This window comes from Schistocerca piceifrons, chromosome X (genome assembly GCF_021461385.2).
Source record: "Schistocerca piceifrons isolate TAMUIC-IGC-003096 chromosome X, iqSchPice1.1, whole genome shotgun sequence".
Classification (NCBI taxonomy): domain Eukaryota; kingdom Metazoa; phylum Arthropoda; class Insecta; order Orthoptera; family Acrididae; genus Schistocerca; species Schistocerca piceifrons.
The window spans coordinates 415,947,892-415,970,424 of record NC_060149.1 but is presented as its reverse complement, the minus strand read 5'-3'; the positions used below and the strand labels follow the sequence as shown (position 1 = coordinate 415,970,424).

The following is a 22,533-nucleotide window of genomic DNA, read 5'->3' as shown; positions in this document are numbered from 1 at the left end:
ACTCAGTATATTAAGAGGTGCATTAACGAAATATTGTGCCAATGATACACTAACATTCAGCTGAGTTCCCATGAAACCTGCAGTCAGATTTTTTTTTTTTTTTCGGAAAGACAGATTTCAGCTCAAAAATTTTAATCCTTCAAGCACAGAATCAGGACAAAGAGCTTATCACCTCCATAATTATCATTATGTCAGTCTCCCAACCACAGGACTGATCACAACAAAAGATACGTAATAACCTAGTTAATATGTTCAACGCCCATAAGCGATATAGAAAACCCATTTTTTCGATTTAGTCTTCGTAAAATGGTAAAAATTGTTGATTTAAGCATCTTTCACGTACGAGCAATTTACAACGTTCCGGAAGCTGCTGATGCGAAAAGTAAGTTAGTCGAACGGTATTGTGGAACAGTTATTATGACACTGGATTCCTGACGGAGATCTTGATGGAGGTACTTTGGGTCGTACCCAAATAGTTTTGAGCTGAATGCTTGAACTGGTCTTATGGGCTCTTTCTTCCTCATCTGGCTAAATCCTACCATGTGCTACATTTCCAGTTACCACGACGTAGACAGGGCATTAAACTCTAATCGTCTTCCCTTCCTCCTAATCGCAGGTCCAATGACTACCGTCTTTAGTATCTGTGGAAAGCGAGCTAATGACAGTGCAATCGCTCGTTGACAAGAAACCTCAACCAAGAACGCAAAAGGCATATATTTGCCCGCTCTGTAAAGTGGAATAGGCAGCAACTTGTATCGAAATAGAGGGTGAAGTAAGTGCTGGTAAGTGTGGAGAACACCACACCTTAATGTTAAAACAATACGTAGACGACGCCTGTAGAGAAACCAACCAAGAAAAGTAAAACTGAACTTTAAACGATAGTTAGTTTTCAGCAGCACGATACTTTACTGAGTACAGATCTCTGATGTGTATACTGTCTCACCCAGCCTGTTATAAGCTGACATATGATTTGAGGCATTGTGTAACTTCGGTTTTCTTTCATATCCGAAAAAATTTCCATAGATAAAAGTCACGCTAACGCCAGAGAAGGAAAACCTAGGATCAAACAAGGAAGGCATCCAACAATTTTCTATTTTCAATTTGACTTTTCCGAAGTCACTAAGCCATGCAATAGACGGTTAGCGAACAATAAATAAGTCAAAATTAGTACCACAGCTTCACACAATCCGGAAACAGGTAAAGTAGCTGAAAATGCTTTTAAATACGTATTCTCCTGACTGTTACGAAAGGAAAATTATTTGGAAATTAAGTGGGAAGTCGCAACGCAGTTGCCACATACAACGAATAGCTAATCATGCGGTATTTTTATTCCAGGAAGGAGATAAGCAAAATCGTCCAGTCTGCATATTTGAGAGCCTTTATAATATCTTCGATCGTTTTCATCGAGAGAATATCCACGTTTGTGACCCTGTTTTCTTACTGGATGTTTGGAAATGTGATTAAGCCGAACAAGGTAAAGTATGACTTCTTTGATACTACAGTCATATTCATTTAACTTAACTTCGTGTGAGCGCATACCCAGAATCTGTGCGGGGGGGGGGGGGGGGGGGGGGGGGACTTTTATTAATTTTGTGGAAATGGGGCAGGAAGTGATTCATAGTTCCTTACAAAATAAAACTGAAAACTATTTTGAAAACAATGTTTATTAATCAACAGACATTAATATTCCCAACTAAGAGTGCACATATCAATTTTTTGTTTAGTTACATGAAAATACTTTCTATAATTACATTATAGTAGTTTTTGAAATTGTCTGGTAAAACGAGAAAAATCATCGTGAACTGAAGTGTGAAGCGACTGAAACGTTTAGAAACTACAGCAATCTGGAGTTCCCAGTTAAAACAAATTTAACAGCGAACAGCAAAATGGCCCTCGGTGCTCTTACTGCTAATCAGTATCCATTATATATTTTCAATTTCATCAAACTGGTAATTAATTTATACATCTGTTCTCACTCAATTTCTGATAAAATTAACAGACTGAAATAAAGCAAAACAAAGACGTTAGTTCAGTAATTGTAACGTCCCCAGGTCTGATTGACGGTCGTTCACTGATGGTTAAATTGTTATGGATCAACGTGCTGGCGGTAAGGCTTTACTGAGGGTCTCGGCTACTGAATCGAACGGAGACGCCGTAGCTCTGCAATATTATGATGTAGTAGTGATATTGTCATGGGGGGAAAACAGCGTGCAAAGTCCAACCGAAAGTAAAGGCGCAAAAGTAACAGAAGCAGTAATAGAACTGACTTCAACACTGCCAAATAGATAAAAGCGCGTTATGATGAAAAGCAACGAAATAGCCCGTCAGATGGACTGACGAATCCTACGGATAGTAGTTGCAGAGTTCCGTTACTAACGAGACAAGAAAACATAAGGGTGCTCTCAATTACACTCCGTTTGCAGTTGGCACATAACTCCGTGACGATCTGTCTATGGAAGGGATGTTACTCCCTAAATACGACAGATATAAGAAGTGATACGATATGCTAAATCACAGAATCGGGTAACCAATACAAAGAATACTTCAAAAATACGATCCCCGTAACAAAACTGACGTAATGTTTCCGTGAGGGTCTAATACACTGAAGAGCCAAAGAAACTGGCACACCTGCCTAATATCGTGCAGGGTCCTCGCCAGCGCGCAGAAATGCCACAACATGACGTGGATGGACTCGACTAATGTCTGAAGTAGTGCTGGAGGGAACTGACACCATGAATACTGCATAATTGTCCATAAATCCGTAAGAGCACGTTACAAGGCATTCCAGACACGCTCAATAATATTCATGTCTGGGAAGTTTCGTGGCCAGCGGAAGTTTTTAAACTCAGAAGAGTGTTCCTGGAGCCACTCTGTAGCAGTTCGCGACGTGTAGGCTGTCGCATTGTCCTGCTGGATTTGCCCAAGTCCGTCGAAATGCAAAATGAACATGAATGGATACAGGTGGTCAGACACGATGCTTACGTAAGTGTCACCTGTCAGAGTCGTATCTAGACGTATCAGGGCTCCAGTGTAACTCCAACTGCACACGTCCCACACCATTACAGAGCCTCCACCAGCTTGAACATTCCCCTGCTGACATGCAGGGTCCATGGATTGATGAGGTTGTCTCCATACCCGTACACGTCCATCCGCTCGATACAATTTGGAATGAGACTCGTCCGATCACAGGCAACGTGTTTCCAGTCATCAACAGTCCAGTCTCGGTGTTGACGGGCCCAGGCGAGGCGTAAAGCTTTGCGTCGTGCAGTCATCAAGGGTACAAGAGTGGAATCTTCGGCTCCGAAAGCCCATATCGATGATGTTTTGTTGAATGGTTCGCACGCTGACATTTGTTGATGGCCCAGCATTGAAATCTGCAGCAATTTGCGGAAGGGTTGCACTTTTGTCACGTTGAACGATTCTCTTCAGTCGTCGTTGGTTCCGTTCTTGTAGGATCTTTTTCCGGCCCAAGCGATGTCAGAGATTTGATGTTTTACCGGATTCCTGATATTGACGGTACACTCGTGGAATGATCGTACGGGAAAGTCCTAACTTCATCGCTACCTCGGAGATTCTGTGTCATATCGCTCGTGAACCGATTATAGCAGCACGTTCAAAGTCACTTAAATCTTGATAACCTGCGATTGTAGCAGCAGTAACTAACAACTGCGCCAGACACGTGTCTTATATAGGCGTTGCCGACCGCAGCGCCGTATTCTGCCTGTTTATACACTCCTGGAAATTGAAATAAGAACACCGTGAATTCATTGTCCCAGGAAGGGGACACTTTATTGACACATTCCTGGGGTCAGATACATCAGATGATCACACTGACAGAACCACAGGCACATAGACACAGGCAACAGAGCATGCACAATGTCGGCACTAGTACAGTGTATATCCACCTTTCGCAGCAATGCAGGCTGCTATTCTCCCATGGAGACGATCGTAGAGATGCTGGATGTAGTCCTGTGGAACGGCTTGCCATGCCATTTCCACCTGGCGCCTCAGTTGGACCAGCGTTCGTGCTGGACGTGCAGACCGCGTGAGACGACGCTTCATCCAGTCCCAAACATGCTCAATGGGGGACAGATCCGGAGATCTTGCTGGCCAGGGTAGTTACTTACACCTTCTAGAGCACGTTGGGTGGCACGGAATACATGCGGACGTGCATTGTCCTGTTGGAACAGCAAGTTCCCTTGCCGGTCTAGGAATGGTAGAACGATGGGTTCGATGACGGTTTAGATGTACCGTGCACTATTCAGTGTCCCCTCGACGATCAGCAGTGGTGTACGGCCAGTGTAGGAGATCGCTCCCCACACCATGATGCCGGGTGTTGGCCCTGTGTGCCTCGGTCGTATGCAGTCCTGATTGTGGCGCTCACCTGCACGGCGCCAAACACGCATACGACCATCATTGGCACCAAGGCAGAAGCGACTCTCATCGCTGAAGACGACACGTCTCCATTCGTCCCTCCATTCACGCCTGTCGCGACACCACTGGAGGCGGGCTGCACGATGTTGGTGCGTGAGCGGAAGACGGCCTAACCGTGTGCGGGACCGTAGCCCAGTTTCATGGAGACGGTTGCGAATGGTCCTCGCCGATACCCCAGGAGCAACAGTGTCCCTAATTTGCTGGGAAGTGGCGGTGCGGTCCCCTACGGCACTGCGTAGGATCCTACGGTCTTGGCGTGCATCCGTGCGTCGCTGCGGTCCGGTCCCAGGTCGATGGGCACGTGCACCTTCCGCCGACCACTGGCGACAACATCGATGTACTGTGGAGACCTCAGGCCCCACGTGTTGAGCAATTCGGCGGTACGTCCACCCGGCCTCCCGCATGCCCACTATACGCCCTCGCTCAAGTCCGTCAACTGCACATACGGTTCACGTCCACGCTGTCGCGGCATGCTACCAGTGTTAAAGACTGCGATGGAGCTCCGTATACCACGGCAAACTAGCTGACACTGACGGCGGCGGTGCACAAATGCTGCGCAGCTAGCGCCATTCGACGGCCAACACCGCGGTTCCTGGTGTGTCCGCTGTGCCGTGCGTGTGATCATTGCTTGTACAGCCCTCTCGCAGTGTCCGGAGCAAGTATGGTGGGTCTGACACACCGGTGTCAATGTGTTCTTTTTTCCATTTCCAGGAGTGTATATCTCTGTATTTGAATGCACATACCTATACCAGTTTCTTTGGCGTTTTAGTGCATATTGACTCAGTGATTAGCGCGGAACATTCGCCGTTTCCCTTTAATGTCGTGCTTCATCGGAGAACAGTTATCACGCTCACAACTAGAAGATGAAATGAAAAACAGTGATTTTCTAATTACAAACGTAGAAGTACAGCAAGCTGAAGTCTCATGCGTACTTATTGTTTTAAGAGAGGCTGCAAACGTACTTCGTGTTACGTCTTTACTATTTATAAGCATCAGCAATAAATAATATGACCTACTTATGCATATTTCCTTGCTTTTAATGACAATGTGACTGATAAAACGTGATTTCTCTCAAGACCCTCACTCAAGTTGGCCTGTGCAGTCAACAACCACGGAGCAAACAATGAACATTGTACACTCTGTAAAACCTCACTGTCTAAGAGGATTATCTCCAGCTCGCTATCAATGGATTTTAGCAGCTGAGCTGGTGATTATCAATGTTTTTTTTCCCTTTCTCAATTCACCCTTCTCTCATATCGACAACAGCGTTTGCGCTGACGTAAAACTGAATAAATTTGTACGTCTGAGTACAAAACGCTGTCCCTTCTAACATAACAACCGTTTAGCTTTCGATGTTGAAGAAAACATTTAAGAACTTACTGCTCTGTCACTTTTATAAAGTCACACACATTTTGGCTATCTCTGGAGGTGGAATTGTAATCATCGCCTCTGTTTATTTCTCGAAAACAATTTTCTGCTTTGTAAGCTTCCCCACTTTCTACGTCGATTCGCATATCTGTGCTGTTGTTAGACTGAGTGCTGAGGCTTCACCGATTTTCGTACGTACATCATAACAGAAGTCAGTTTAAGCTCGCATGTTATTTTCAGGAATATTAATTATTTTGCTTGAATTTTAGCTGTTCTTATCTTCTACAATTTTTGCCGTTGATAAATAATAGCCTAATGTATCTTCAGTTGCGTAGACATTGGTGCTAAATTGAGCTGCTAATACAAGACAAAAAGTAACTGCCCAGGACTTCATTATGTTCCTAACCTTAATTTTACAACACTACGAATTCTTTCTTAGTTCAGTTGTATGAAACTCCTCACTTTCAATTTTTCGATTAATCAGACTGTCCTGCGTCGTTATTTTATATTCTCTTTTGACATTAGGATTACTAGAACATTTCCAGATCCGGAGCTCTTTCCAGATTAACGCAGAGAAATACTGACTGGAGACCTAGTCGAACAAATTCCGAAACTCCGCCCTGGGCCTGAAAATTCGCTAAGAACATGTAATGGTACTTTACGGAAATATAGTTATCGTAAAGCCGCATTACATAATAACACAACACCGTTTTCGTCACGCAGAAAACCATCCGGCTGGATGTGGATAGCTTTCTGCAAGAAAAGCAGTAAAGGAAAAGGAAAAATGATTATGTGTTTTCCGATATACATCTTCTCTTCACATCGTTTTACCAGCTTGTATTGCGACCCTGAATGTGAACTGAATAAGGAAGGTTCTGTAAGTTGTCCCGTCGACAATGAGAACATTACAAGTGGAGCACAAACTCAGACCTACGGCCGCAGGTTCGAATCCTGCCTCAGGCATGGATGTGTGTGATGTCCTTAGGCTAGTTAGGTTTAAGTAGTTCTAAGTTCAAGGGGACTGATGACCTCAGATGTTAAATCCCATAGTGCTCAGAACCATTTGAACCGTTTTGAACAAACTCAGACCACGTTGAGGGGGTGGATCTAACCGAGACCTGTTGAAGAAACCAACTCAATATTCTTCTGAAGCTGTTTACGACATCCCTAGAATAATCTCATTCAGGATGGTCTGAGTGGGATTAGAAAACTGCTCCTCGCTCAGCTACGGTGGACATTGCACTTTCTGAGTTCTAGTACCATCGCGGTAGTTTAGCATCGATTCAGCCTTATGATCTTAACCATAAGCACGTTACTGGTCCATCATTTGTTAGTCGTATGAAGGTCGTCCGTAGTGGATGACAGTAAGTTTTATGACACTGCTTCGTACAACCTTATCGAGGTAGGTGGCGCAGTGGCTAACACACTGGCCTCTTCTCGTGGACGAACGGCGTTCAGCTCCTCTTCCTGTCACTGCGGGTTGGGTTTTTCGCGGTATTTCCTCAATCACTTCACGTGACTGGGAATATGGTTCCTTCAGAACGCAGTGGAATGTTTTCTGCCCCATTATTGATCAATGTGTATTTGCACCTGTGTCTAATAGTAGCTTTATGAACGCTATGAAGAGTAGTGACAACACAAATAAGACTAAACTGTTAGTGAAACAACTATTAATGGCGCAATATATAAATATAATTGTTTCTCACAGTAGCATATTAGGATGAATACTGTACCTTATACAGGGTGTTACAAAAAGGTACGGCCAAACTTACAGGAAACATTCCTCACACACAAAGAAAGAAAATATGTTATGTGGACATGTGTCCGGAAACACTTACTTTCCATGTTAGAGCTCATTTTATTACTTCTCTTCAAATCACATTAATCATGGAATGGAAACACACAGCAACAGAACGTACCAGCGTGACTTCAAACACTTTGTTACAGGAAATGTTCACGATGTCCTCCGTTAGCGAGGATACATGCATCCACCCTCCGTCGCATGGAATCCCTGATGCGCTGATGCAGCCCTGGAGAATGGCGGATTGTATCACAGCCGTCCACAGTACGAGCACGAAGAGTCTCTACATTTGGTACCGGGGTTGGGTAGACAAGAGCTTTCAAATTCCCCCATAAATGAGAGTCAAGAGGGTTGAGGTCAGGAGAGCGTGGAGGACATGGAATAGGTCCGCCTCTACCAATCCATCGGTCACCGAATCTGTTGTTGAGAAGTATACGAACACTTCGACTGAAATGTGCAGGAGCTCCATCGTGCATCCGAATTCGAGGGGGTGGATCGGCCGTGAGCGGACGCTATACTGCCGCGCGCTGCTGGGAGATCCCTTGGGAGCGCTACGCTAGCCGTAGCACAGCAAAATTTGTCGTGTGCGTTGTGCGTGCACAACGCAAGCAAAAAATTGCCGTGTGTGGGTGCGCACGCTTAGCGATTGCGCCGCAAATTTGTCGTGGTAGGACGCTTACGTGGTCCCTTTGTCGTGCAGCGGCTGCCGGTCTACTGGCAGCGCGGTGGCGGCGAGGGCCGTGGCTTTCTAGTTCACCGGTCGTCTGATCTGCCTCAGACGTGAATCATCCAGATACTGCCGCAGGGCATCCTCCCTGCTCCTCCAAGAGTAGGGAAATTCCTGCGCCAGGGTCCGTGGTACTACCCGGTAACCCGCGTGCAGTCAATGGTAGGGCTGGCGCTGTTCGGGGATACCTAACGGTGCCAACGAACGAACAACCAGTGCCCCTGGGCAGTAAATGTCAGACTTCAAGTTCCGCTGACACAGTCATCTTGGGTAAGCCCAAAGCCCCAGTCCGCTGCGGCACCCAGTCACTGGGTACCCGCGGCCAACCAACTTCAGCCATTAGCAAAGCAAAAACACGCGTACAAGACTCGGACGTAATGCCAGCGCCTAAGCGTCCGGCCCCAAGCCGGCTCGCTGAGGAAACAGAGCAACCTGGGAGTGATGACATGGAAGTAGGGGGTGAAGCTGTTATCGCAAATATACCAACATCAAATAGTTTCGCTCCGATTGACACCGACGGAGCGGAAATGACCGAAACAATGCCTACCCGTCCCTCGACCTCGGGCGCGCAAACGCAATCGAGGCCGAAACGGGAAAAGGTGCCCCCAATTCTTGCCACAATCGTAAACGGTACGATGAAAATCATAAAGGAGGTCGCCCCTCAACTAAAAGGAGGACTAAATACCTCATGCAGGGGGTCCTCCGTAAAATTTCAACCGTCAACCCTGCCCGACTACAGATTTCTTACTGCCTATTTCACGCAGAAGAAAATACCCTACCACACTTACCCGGTCACTGAGAAAAACGCGTACAAGGCGGTGATCAAAGGTCTCCCCAGTGACACTGATCCCGCGGAGATAAAGGAGCTTCTCCTTGCGCGTCACTTCAGGGTTATCGAGGTCAAACAGGAGACCAAGGCATCTGACCCGAGCAACCCGGGAGAGGGGCGCAGAAAGAGAGCTTCCTTCAAAGTAATATTACACCCAGACGAGAGAAATAGAGAACTCCTAAAAATCGAGCTGTTCATGAACTGCAAGGTTACGGTAGAGAGGTATCGCCAACCTGAAGGTCCTGTCCAGTGCCACCAATGCCAGCAGTTGTTCCACTCTGCAGAGCAGTGTCACCATCCTCCAAAGTGTGTCAAGTGTGCCGGCCCACACTTGACAAACACATGTAAGAAGAGCCGTGCAACCCCGGCAAAATGCGCCCTATGTGGGGGCGATCACCCGGCGAACTACAGCCGATGCCCCACACGAATACAGTTGATGTCCACCCGCCCCCCTCGGTCGGTAAACGGTGCTGCCCTGTCTCGAGGCGCTTCCGCCTCCACGACGCCGCCGCTAACATCTGCGGCCAACGCGCAGGCAGCTAGCTCTGCCTCCGCCAGCAGCCGCAGAGCGACTGTGCCGGGGCGAGATGCCTTTCCCTCGCTTCCCCCACCACGCGCCCCGACGGCAGCTGCCGCCTGGCCTCCCCCTCCACGTCACCAGCGCACTGAGGCGCCCGCAGCTGCCGCGCCGCCTCAGTCGGCTGCTGGCCAGCAGCCAGGGACGCCGCTCGGCGTCTTTGACGAGCTGCGCCAACTGTTTGCGGGCTTCAGCCTGACAAACATCATGTTTACAATTAGGGACACCATGGCGCGCGTGCGGGCGGCGCCTGATGGCCTAAGTAAATTCATGGCCCTCGCAGAGGGAGCAATTTCATTATTCGACGCTTTTAATGGATCCCCCTAGATCCAGGAAGTTCACCATTTTAAATTTTAACGCCAATGGCGTAAAAACACAAAAACATATCCTAGAGGAGTTTCTAGACCGGTATGCGATCGACGTTGTGTGCCTGACGGAAACCCACCTTAAGCCCAAGGACCGCTTTTCTGTGAGAAATTACTCCATCCATAGAGTAGACCGCGTAGGCCGCGAGCGCGGCGGAGTAGCGGTCCTTGTAAAAGGCAGAAGGTGTTTCCGCACAGTGGACCTACCGCAGACACCCAGCATCGAGGCAGCCGGTATAGAAATAAAAATTCAAAACATACCATACACCATCATCTCCACCTATCACCCCCCGGGCACCACCATACTGACACAGGACCTTCAGGCTCTGCTGGGTACTGGCGCTCGTGTGATTATGGGAGGGGACCTAAACTCGAAACATGCGGCCTTTGGCTGCCGCGCCGAGAACAGAAGTGGTGTGAGATTGCATGGACTCGTCGAGAGGCGTGCCGCCCTCAGCGTCATCGCACCCGACGAGCCTACGCATATCCCTGCGGACCCGACAAAAAACCCGGATATCCTGGATATTTTTGTCGTTAAAAACTTTGCTCTCGACGCGACAGTCACTGTGCACTACGAGCTGAACTCTGACCACAACCCGGTCGTTCTGGACATAGCCAGTGTCGAAGACGAAGCCGGGAGGATGGCAAAAACAGAAGTAATAACAAATTGGGACCGATACAAATACCTGGTGGGTGAGCACGTGGAGGAAATCCCACAGATGGAAACAAAAGAAGAGATAGACGAAGCAATCACCAACTTCACAGACGCCCTCCACGCCTGTGCTCGCGCTACAAGCGTCAGGCTCACCACAGAGCCTGGCGCCAGGGACCTGCCCCCTGACATCTGGGACCTCATAGTCGCCAAACGCAGGTTGCGTAAGCTGTGGCAGCGTCACCGCGACCCAGCTGACCGCCGCCGGCTGCGGCGACTGGAGGATCATGTGAAACTCCGACTGCAGGAGCACAGGAGCCGCTGCTGGGAGGAGATATTACAAACCGCCGAAACAGAGAGCAGCAAACGCAAGATCTGGCGAATAGCCCGGCAGCGGAAAACCCCCACCAGAGAGAACAGGCCACTCCACGGCGTGAACGGTCTAGTGTACGAAGATCACGATAAGGCGGAAATAATGGCACAATCACTAGAGTCACAATTCCGAACTCACGTCATCGACGATGACGAGAGTGAAAGGCAGGAAAGATTAGTCGTCGGACGAGTGACTCAGATTAGAAATACGCGCCCAAATACAGAATTCGTGCCCGTAAACGAGCCGACAATATGCGCACTTATCAAGCGTCAGGGAAACCACAAAGCTCCTGGCCCTGACCGCATCCGCAGCCCACTCCTAAAGCACCTTCCACCTCCTGCCATAACATTTCTGGCAAGCGTCTTCAACGCTTGCCTAAAGCTCACCTACTTCCCCTCAGTGTGGAAAACTGCGAAAGTAATCACCCTCCCCAAACCTAATAAAAACCTGCTCCTTCCAGAAAGCTATAGACCTATCTCCCTACTAAATGGCATGAGTAAAATACTCGAGCTGCTCATCCTCTCACCCCTTCAACACTTCCTTACTGCACACAACATCCTGATGCCCGAGCAGTTTGGATTCCGCTCTGAACACTCCACAACCCAACAATGCCTGCGCTTGGTAGAGCACATTTGCCTGGCCAGGGCAAAGAGAGAATCTACAGGAGCAGTGTTCCTGGATATAGAGAAGGCATTTGACCGCGTCTGGCACGATGGCCTAATATATAAACTAGACCAAATAGGGTGCCCAGGACATCTAATACAGATCATTGATTCATTTCTTGCGGAGCGTCAATTCTTCGTAAGAAGTGGATCGAGATCGAGCCAGACACGACCGATTGCGGCCGGAGTACCGCAGGGTTCGGTCTTGGGTCCCGTTCTATACTCAGTCTACACTAACGACATACCCAAGCAGGTCGGCGGAGGGATTGCTCTCTACGCCGACGATACAGCAATCTTCAGGAGCTGTCGTAACCTTGCATTCATACGACGCAAGCTACAAGAACACCTCGACGTCATCACTCAGTGGTGCAACATTTGGAAAATCAAGGTTAACCCCGAGAAATCCCAAGCAATATACTTTACGACCAGGCTGAAACTCCCAGACCAACAACTCACCATTGGTGGTCGGGACCTAGCCTGGCGTAACCGTATTACATACTTAGGGCTCGAAATAGACAGGCGTCTTACGTGGCAACAACACGTCCACAAAACTGCCAACAAAGGCTGCGCCCTCCTGTCGCAGCTATACCCCCTCCTAAAGGGTGACGGCCTCACCCTAAGCTGCAAAATGCTTCTCTGGCGCCAGCTCATGCTACCGGCCATCTTGTATGGATCGGAAGTATGGTCGATGGCGTCAGACACCACGCTGGCACGATTACAGCGACTCCAGAACAAAACCTTCCGAGTCATCACAGGCGCTGACAGATACGTCCGAAACACACAAATTAGAGAATTTTTAGGCCACCCAACCATATACTCCCTCATAAAGGAGAAGTCCACCAAACTATATGAGAAAGCACAAACATCGCCCCACAACCTCATACAAAATTTAGGTCGCGAACACCCCGATTATCAACATAAGCGCCCAAAACTAACACTCACCCGTCAATTTAGAGACATTTAGAGAACACTTACCCACACACAGAACAAACATTTACATAAAAACACGCACATAGCACAATACCTCACTTTCACAAATCCCCAAGCGCATAACTTGAAGTCAGACGGGCACAGCCCAGTGGAACTTCGGTACACTATAACAACCTGAGCATCTCATCGTGCATGAACCACATGTTGTGTCGTACTTGTAAAGGCACATGTTCTAGCAGCACAGGTAGAGTATCCCGTATGAAATCATGATAAAGGGCTCCATTGAGCGTAGGTGGAAGAACATGGGGCCCAATCAAGACATCACCAACAATGCCTGCCCAAACGTTCACAGAAAATCTGTGTTGATGACGTGATTGCACAATTGCGTGCGGATTCTCGTCATCCCACACATGTTGATTGTGAAAATTTACAATTTGATCACGTTGGAATGTAGCCTCATCCGTTAAGAGAACATTTGCACTGAAATGAGGATTGACATATTGTTGGATGAACCATTCGCAGAAGTGTACCTGTGGAGGCCAATCAGCTGCTGATAGTGCCTGCACACGCTGTACATGGTACGGAAACAACTTGTTCTCCCGTATCACTCTCCATACAGTGACGTGGTCAACGTTACCCTGTACAGCAGCAACTTCTCTGACGCTGACATTAGGGTTATCGTCAACTGCACGAAGAATTCCCTCGTCCATTGCACGTGTCCTCGTCGTTCTAGGTCTTCCCCAGTCGCGAGTCATAAACTGGAATGTTCCGTGCTCCCTAAGACGCCGATCAATTGCTTCGAACGTCTTCCTGTCGGGACACCTTCGTTCTGGAAATCTGTCTCGATACAAACGTACCGCGCCACGGCTATTGCCCCGTGCTAATCCATACATCAAATGGGCATCTGCCTTCCCCGCATTTGTAAACATTGCACTGACTGCAAAACCAAGTTCGTGATGAACACTAACCTGTTCATGCTACGTACTGATGTGCTTGATGCTAGCTAGTACTGTAGAGCAATGAGTCGCATGTCAACACAAGCACCGAAGTTAACATTACCTTTCTTCAATTGGGCCAACTGGTGGCGAATCGAGGAAGTACAGTACATACTGACGAAACTAAAAAGCGCTCTGACATGGAAATTAAGCGTTTCCGGAGACATGTCCACATAACATCTTTTCTTTATTTGTGTGTGAGGAATGTTTCCTGAAAGTTTGGGCGTACCTTTTTGTAACACCCTGTATACATCAGTGACTTCCCCAGTAGTATCAGTCATGGGGAAACAAATCTTTCCTAATGGCAGCAGCCTATTGTCACTGAGAAAACAAGAGAACTCCTTACAGCCAAAAAAGGAACACTCAGTAAGTTTACAAGTGGTCAATATTTAATAAAGTGACATGTAACAGAAAAAAACAAATTCCATACATTTCAGTTTGAAGAGGAAAAGTAACACTATTAAATGAAATGTAGAAGGCATCACTATACACTATGTAACAAACACAAAAATTTCTGGAAAGCTCTGTTGACTCCCAGGTAAGTAGAATGTCTTCAGTGTGTTATGGACTTACGATCAGTGTGCAACAGCCATCTCCGTGCTATTCAGATTATACACTCCATTCTTAGCAGCCGAATTCTTTTCTAGGAACAAATGTGCAAAATATGAACATTTTTCAAATCACAGAAAAGGGCCTTAAAAATAATAATTAAAAATAGTAATCTATTTCAGTGTAAAAATTGTTCAAAACACTGTCGATTTTAATTATACCATGTGAGTATATTTACCTATCAGTTGTGCATATAAAAAATAAAATTGACAGTTACTTCGCAAACAGTTCTGTCTAAGACCATGGAACAAGATCTAGAATAAACTTACTTCTACCAAGAAAGAATAAATATAAAACTCAAAAACAGCACTTCCAACCAAGGAATAAAACTGCACAATAAATTAACCAAGGCGATTAAAAAGATGACTAAAACAAACTTAGCAAAAAAGGCAGGTAAAAAAGCAAAAAGTTAAGCAATACAGTGGACGATTAAGTAGACAACACGGTGTAGGGGACTGGTATAAAATGTAACACAAGTAAATAACAACGACAGTAATAATAATAATAGTGACAGTTATAATAAAACTCGAATTATTTCACATAACACTTTCAGACCGTTTTTTTTTTTTTTGCTCCTTTTTTTCTTTTCTTATCTCTTTTGTTATAGAAAGATACTGATTCGGTTTTTCAGGCTAGCAGATGGGAAGTTATGGTAAACAAAATGGAAGCCAAACATCGTCTCTGTAGGAAACATCCTGGCGGATTAAAACTGCGTGCCGGACCGAGACTCGAACTTAGTCTTCTGCAAGGTTCGCAGAAGAGCTTCTGTGAAGTTTGGGAGGTAGGAGACGAGGTACTGACAGAACTGAATCTGTGAGGAGGGCCCGTGTGCCGGGCTTGGGTAGCTCGGTTGGAAGAGCACTTGCCCGCGGAAGGCTACGGTCCTGAGTTCGAGTCTCGGGCGGGCGGGCACACAGTTTTAATCTGCCAGGAAATTTCATATCAGCGCACACTCCGCTGCAGAGTGAAAATCTCATTCTGGAATCGTCTCTGTAGTCATGATGTCAGCAGTAGTGTGTAGTGTTACGTTCTGAAATATGGTTTGTGTAGCGTGAGCAGTGACTGGGAGTGAAAAATGAATCCTCAGTGTAGCACTAACACTTAATATTATTAAGTAACTTCTTACAAAACAGTTTTATACACTAGGGATAAACCGAATGAGGTAGCACTGTTTTAAACAGACTAGCCTCGTATTTGGGGGTTTCCCCGTCGAAAAGTGAACGGCAATTGTCTGCCAAGAGAGTGGTGCGCGGTAATCTATTGAAGTTAGGAAACTTAAGAGGATCAGATGAATTGTGGCACTGTTTAACTCGCAGGACTAGTATTCTGAAGAAACAAGGTTCAAATCTCTGCCAATTCATCCTCATTTAGATATTTCGAGTTCTCCTTATCACTCGATTCGTTTGTCGGACAGATTTCTTCTGGAAGATCACTGCCAAGTCCCCATCTACCCAAAACTGAGTTAGGGTTCCGTCTATAATGATTTCGTCATTGACGAGTCATTAAATTCTAATAAAATCAGAAACTAAAAATTTACACTGTTTCTTTCAAGTACGCGTGTAGATCACCTCAAGTCATGTCGAAATGGAAACTAGTATGCCTGTAACTCATCAGCCTCAAGTAAGCGGAAAGGCAGAAACTTTTTTATAAATATTAGCCATTTTTCCCGTTTATATTGCTGTTTCGGTGCATTCGTGGAGCACTGGAGCATGCAACGTGTAGTACAAAATTTAGGGTACCTCCGATTGAGCAGACTATTGAAATTTAGTTCGTGAGTGGTGTGTGAATCACGATTGAAAGAAACAGTATTCTTTATTTGAGGATTAACTTAGTGACAGCTTCAGGATCGTAGTTCGAAGAAATATAAAATTGTACAGGTTGACAGAATTCCACTTTCGGCATTTGCGAAAGAGATTGGAGATGTTGTTGACGATTCCGTCGTAGTTTTGGATTCTTAATGGAAAAAGAAAATACTTTTAATGATGAATCCTAAAATGCCAGTCTTAAATGCACAAGTTAAGTTGCATAAGGAAAATTACAATATTCCTCTTCTTGTTAGTGGGTGCAGTAGCACTAGCTACGCACTTCAAAAAAAGTTTTGCATCACTCCGGTTCCCAGAACTCCTGAACACAGACGTTGACGAGGGATGTTGTATCACAGACACAGTCCCTTTAAGTTTTCAGAGATGTCACTAAACCCGCCCAAAGATGTAAACAACCATGCATGAGCAGCGCCTATTAGACGGAAGGGGTCCGACAGCCGATCAGTTCCAGTCATTCCACCAGGAAGCATGTAGACGGCTCGTGTTGTCTATAGTTCAACCATACCTAGACGGCCAATACCGCAGTTCGATAGCGTCTGCATTGTTACTTTGTGCCAGGAAGGACTATCAACAAGGGAAGTGTCCAAGCGTCTCGGAGTGAACCAAAGCGATGTTGCTCGGACATGGAGGAGATAAAGAGAGACAGGAACCGTAGATGACATGCCTCGCTCAGGCCGCCCAAGGGCCACTACTGCAGTGGATGACCGCTACCTACGAATTATGGCTCGGAGGAATCCTCACAGCAACGCCACCATGTTGAATAATGCTTTTCGTGCAGCCACAGGACGTCGTTTTACGACTCAAACTGTGAGCAGTAGGCTGTATGATGCGCAAATTCACTCCCGACATCCATGGCGAGGTCCATCTTTGCAACCACGACACCACTGAGCGCAGAACAGATGGGCCCAACAACATGCCGAATGGACTGCTCAGGATTGGCATCACGTTCTCGTCGGCTGCGGAGGCCCATCGTTAAGAGTGTTTGCCACGGTGTGTGTTCAGACACACTTGTATTCAGCCCTGCAATAAAGTCTGATGTTAGTTTCATCCCACTTCGCCGCCTGTCCTGTTTTACCAGTTTGCCCAACCTACGACGTCCGACATCTGTAACGAGGGGCGGCCGCTCAACCCCACGACTTCTGGACGTGGTTTCTCCTTGGTTTTGCCACTTATTGGATACACTCACCACAGCGGTCCTCGAACACACGACAATTCGTGCAGTTTCCTAGATGGTCGTGGCGAGCCTCCAGGTCATCAGAATCTGCCTTCGGTCAAACCCAGATACATCACGCACCTTCCCCATTCTACACACGGACAGCATGCTCACTGATACTACATGCACCTTGGGTGTGTCTGATTAGCAGTAATTCCTCTCCAGGCGACGCTGCTGTCGTCTGGTCGGGTTTATATCGATGGTAGGTCGGTGGTTTTAATGTTCTGGCTGATCAGTATGTAACCTCCCCCTCACTTATCGACCTTAATGACAGTAAAAATTAAACCGCGTGTACCTAATGGAAATTTGGGAAAAGCAATCGTCACCGAAGTTAATCTGTCGGTAAAGAGGGAGGAAAGGGTTACATCTAAATGAAAGGAAAAATGCAAATGAAACTGGTGGAAATTAATTTTGAAAAGGGGTAAAGTTAATAAAGAAAGTAAATGTGCCGTCGTTACGTTAACAATTAACTGGCATTAATTAGATATTTCATATTTGGGGAAAATTACGGTCGCCAGTCCTATGGACAACTACTATAATAATGGAAAAAGAAAGGTTATTGCACATATAATTAGCACTAAAAGCGTGGCAACTTAAGGTTGACACGTGTTGTGTGAAAACTGAATGTTTGTCAGAAGTAATAAATTTCGCTACACTGTGACTTAATTTAGCAAAAGAATTAATAAAACCGGAAAATTGAAAGTTAATTTAGTGACTGAAATTAATAGTGAACTTTGTTTCTGAAGCACTACGAAACTCAATAAAATAAGGTTAGTCTTGGGCTACCTCAACAATTATTTCAAAAGCTACTTGAATCTACGCAATTTAGAAATAAGAGATTTAACTTTGAACTTGAATTAAATGATTCTGAACAATTAACAATAGTAAAATTTAGTACGTACCAAGCTGAGCTGCAGTCACAGGTAAGCTAAAATATGGTGACAAAACTCGCACTCTTAATTTGTGCTTGTGTAATCTAAATATTGTAGCCAGCTATGAATACCTTAACTGAACTTTGCAATTAAAGCAGTGAAATCGAATGATATTATTTTAATGCTGGCGTTTGAATTTCAGCGACACTCGAGTTCATTTCGGAAAAGGAAGGGACCCTGCTTGGTAATGCAATTGGGAAAATGAGCAACAAAGGTTAACGCTAAGTTGCTGTATTTTAGTAATGCTAGTGGAATAGTTTGAAAAGCTGAGGTCCACCATACAGTTCTAAAACTTTACGTGCTTTCAGTCTTCCTTGTTGGTTGATTGAAGGTTTGCAGTCGTCGATCGAGGAGGTGGCGACAATCACTCATTGTCGGCCGTAGCTCTTGCAGAAGCTGGATGTTGGCGCGCCTTCTCCTCGACACGGTCACCAGGCGAAACGGGCTCTTGATGGATGCCTGCTAATGTTTCCCGTCCGCGATACCGTGCCAGGAACTATCATAGCAAGTCGAGCGCAATTACATGCTGCCAAACCAGCCAGACTCTGCTCTGCCCGCGCTCCACGCGGCAGAGTTAACACTACCAAAGATCCTAAACACTTTTGTTCTCCACACGACCTATCGATGTAATCTTCCGTAGGCAAGACCCAGCGTAAAAATACAAATAATATTTACAAAACAAACCAATTATACATCGACATGAATGCGTATATATATATATATATATATATATATATATATATATATATATATATATATATATAGTAAAACAATTACAATATATAAAGACACAGGAATGTCATATCTTCAGGTAACAAAATAAGGAAAACTTTATAGTACAATAGATGGAAATAGGAGGATATGCATTTCCGGCGTTACAGGTACATTTGGCTCTCATCACAGACTTTCTTGATGATGACAATTAAAGGAATGATTTTTTACGTTAACAACAGTTGGATGCACGATCAAAATTGTTGCATGCCAGTTTCCGGATGTTGCATGAGGAATGAGACGAAAAATTAGCGGAATGAGCGTTTAATCCCTTACTTCAATTGTGCTCCTCTCTTAACGAGCTTACAAGTGATAACCTCAGACACATTTAACACTTCAGAGTGCGATAATTTTACTTTCTTTCAGACACTGGGTTTGAGGTATTATCTGCCAGAAAAGTGACTCAGCTAAAAACAAGAGGCTACGAAAAACCTTGCAGACTCTGCTTGCCGTTTGACTAATTTTTTCTCGCGTCATTTTGTACTACGTTGATTCTCACTTGTACTGTGCATACAACATTAAGTTCACAGGTGTCTACGAATCCTTTTTAGGAATCTAGCCGGACTCTAACAGTCCAAAAAGAGCCCACGTAAAGTACACACTAAAATACTCAAAAAGTTTCTTAAGCCTTTCTGTCGTGTTTGAAAGTTAAGTAACCTGCTTGCAAGACAAAAACTGCATTTCACGTTGAAACTTTAATTTTCGATGTCAGAATTTTCCTACCTCCTATTAAAACAGAGTAGCAAGCTGATGGCCCGAAGTCATTTAATAAGAATTAGTAATGATGAAAATGTCTGACAGCCATCAACAATAACATACCTATCTTATCTACATTAGCTGCTGTTGTAACAAGTCGTGGAAGCCTGAGTATTGGTCTCACGTCACAAAGAATTGGTATTATGTAGAAAAAAAATGTTGAAAACAATTCGGAAGAAGCTTTCAAACAACAGAACCCATCTTATAAAACTTGGTATGAAGTTTTACTCTTAGAAATGTTTTTAAGGCGATGTCGACGGGACCGTGTCAACTACGAGGGCGTGCTGGAAAGTAATGCCTCAGAATTTTCTATTGTGTTACTCAATATCAATTGAGGTATTATGCAAATTACAGCCCTCTGCAGGCAGAGCTTCGTGTTGTAGCGTGTAACATGGCTGCGTGCCACGTAACTAAGTCAGTACATGAGAACCAGAGTGCTGTAATCGAGTTTCTAACCGTAGAAAACGTGCCACCAATTTAATTCCATTGAAGCATGAAATCTGCGTGCGCTGATGATTGTATCAATATCAGTAATGTGCTCTGTTGGATTGTAATGAAGGAAATCGTGGCGCTAACTTCAGCGTGTGTGACAGAGCTTAGAGTGGACGACCGTATGTGGCAACCGACGAGACTCAGCGGAATCGCGCTAATGAGTTCATCAGACAAAATGGCCGGATAACACAGACACAGCTCTCAGGTAAGTGTGGCATATCACAAGAGCTTGTACAGGCCATCGTTGCAGATCTGCGGCACAGAGAAATGTGTGGACGTTGGGTGCCTCAAATACTCACTCTTGACATGAAACGGAAAAGATTGGACACGTGTCAACAATATTTTTCATGATTTGAGCGTGAGGGTGAAGGGCTCCTTAACAACATTGTGACAAGTGACGAAAACTGGATTCACCATTTCGATTCCGAAAACAAAAGAGCATCAATGGAGTTCCGCCACAAAGAGTTACCGACGCCGAAAAAGTTCAAGACCCTGCCATCAACAGACAAAGTCGTGGTCACAGTGTTCTGAGATGTTCACTGTGTGGTGCATTTCGAATTCATGCCTAAAGACACCTCCATAAACTCTGCACGGTACTGCGAGATCCTCAGAAAACTGAAAGCACGAATTCGAATAGTTCGTTCACATGACAATACCAGACCACACAGGAGCACTGCGACATCTGAAACAATCTGAGGCCTTGGATTCACTGTCATCGATCTTCCTCCACACAACCCCGACTTGGCTCCATCCGATTTTCGTCTGTTTCAAAAACTTAAAGTACACCTTCGAGGATTTAACTTTGATATTGATGAAGCGGCGCAAGCAGAGGTGAGGTTGTGGGTCCATCAACACCTCAACCAAGTCAAACTTTCTACAGTGACGGTTTCAACAAACTGGTCTCTCGTTGGGAGATATTTCGCCGCCAGCGTGACTATGCTGAGAAGTAAATATGTAGGCATAAAGAATAAAGATGCAGAATGTTAATACAGTTTGTTTTATTTAAAAAGCTTAAAGAGTTTACACGTAATAAAATTCAGAATCATTACTTTTCAGCGTGCTCCCGTAAAAGGACTCTAGAGTACCTTTACCACACTTTCGGTAAAAATAATTAGTGGTGACATGCGTCCTTTGTAGTTCTTAGTGTCATTATTTAATTTTCCTTAGTGACGTAGAGGATAATAATTAATTCGAAACCAAACGTTGTGGCCTGTTTCCGTAGTTGCTAGTGAAATATACTGAAACAGCGAAATAAATATTCAGTATCTTACTCAGAGTAGCGTTTGGGATGTTTATCAGGTAATGTAGTATTGTGTTGATGGTATTATGGATGATGTTGGGCAAAAAAGTAGATACGCCGCTTAGCTGTAGCAAACCAGTGTACACCTGCGATAGCATTGTATGATAGTAGCTCAGATTTCTGCAGTATGCTGCAGTCGCTGCAACACCCGATCTCATGTGCACCATAGCTAAAGCCTTCTAATGTTTCTCAATGACTTTGTACTTAGAAAATTTTGCTTGACATTGTTTGTTCTGATGTCTGCTACGAATTCTTCCGTCTAAATTGTGCAGTTTCCCCATATTATTTATTAGCGACCAGTTTCAGCTGTAGCGTGTGACAATATAGTGTCTTGTTAGTGTTGTTAATGACGCTAAAAGAGAGCGATGTAAGATTCTTCTCTGGGGATAAAATGCACTAAAGATGGAAGACGGAAGTCGTGGACCCTGTGGGGTGGAGCTGAGGTTTCGGAAGTGTTGCGTGTATGTCTAGAGGAAGTGATCGTCAGGGATAAATAAATTCGTTCTTCTTCTACGGAAAACTAAAGGAGTTGGCAGTTGTGTATCTCCTGCAAAGGGGTGACGGATTGAGACGTTTCCAGCTTTCTGTGAGCAAGGGTACGAGCCAGTAGGCGAGTACTTGTCCGGTGGGCTGAGACCTCATATCAGAACGTGGGGACATCAGCTTGCTCGAGGTAATGTTTAATAATAACGAGGCGGACATAGCTACGTGTCTTCATTGTAATGGAGTGATTTTCTTACAGTCGTTTAACAGTGGATTCAGTTATTAATCGTGCTTCAGTGTTCAAGTGCATATTCATCCTTCGAGTTTGTCTTCAGAGAAGAATGAACAACTGTCAATATCTTTTAGAAACAAATTTCTCAGTTTTAAGCTTGGCAGAGAAATGTGAAATACAAAACTTGGTCGGGTGATGCCTCAGCTCAG

The 22,533-nt window shown here is 45.2% G+C and overlaps 1 protein-coding gene across 2 annotated transcripts in view; it reads left to right on the top strand.

Annotated features, from left to right (window-relative positions):
• The window catches only part of LOC124721475 (ATP-binding cassette sub-family C member 4-like), a 275,591-nt gene that overhangs the window by 129,270 nt on the left and 123,788 nt on the right, over window positions 1–22,533 (top strand). For both annotated transcript variants that reach the window (XM_047246470.1, XM_047246469.1), the window contains exon 7: window positions 1,336–1,474. In XM_047246470.1, the coding sequence (XP_047102426.1) occupies window positions 1,336–1,474 (139 nt within the window). The remainder of the gene's footprint in view (window positions 1–1,335; window positions 1,475–22,533) is intronic.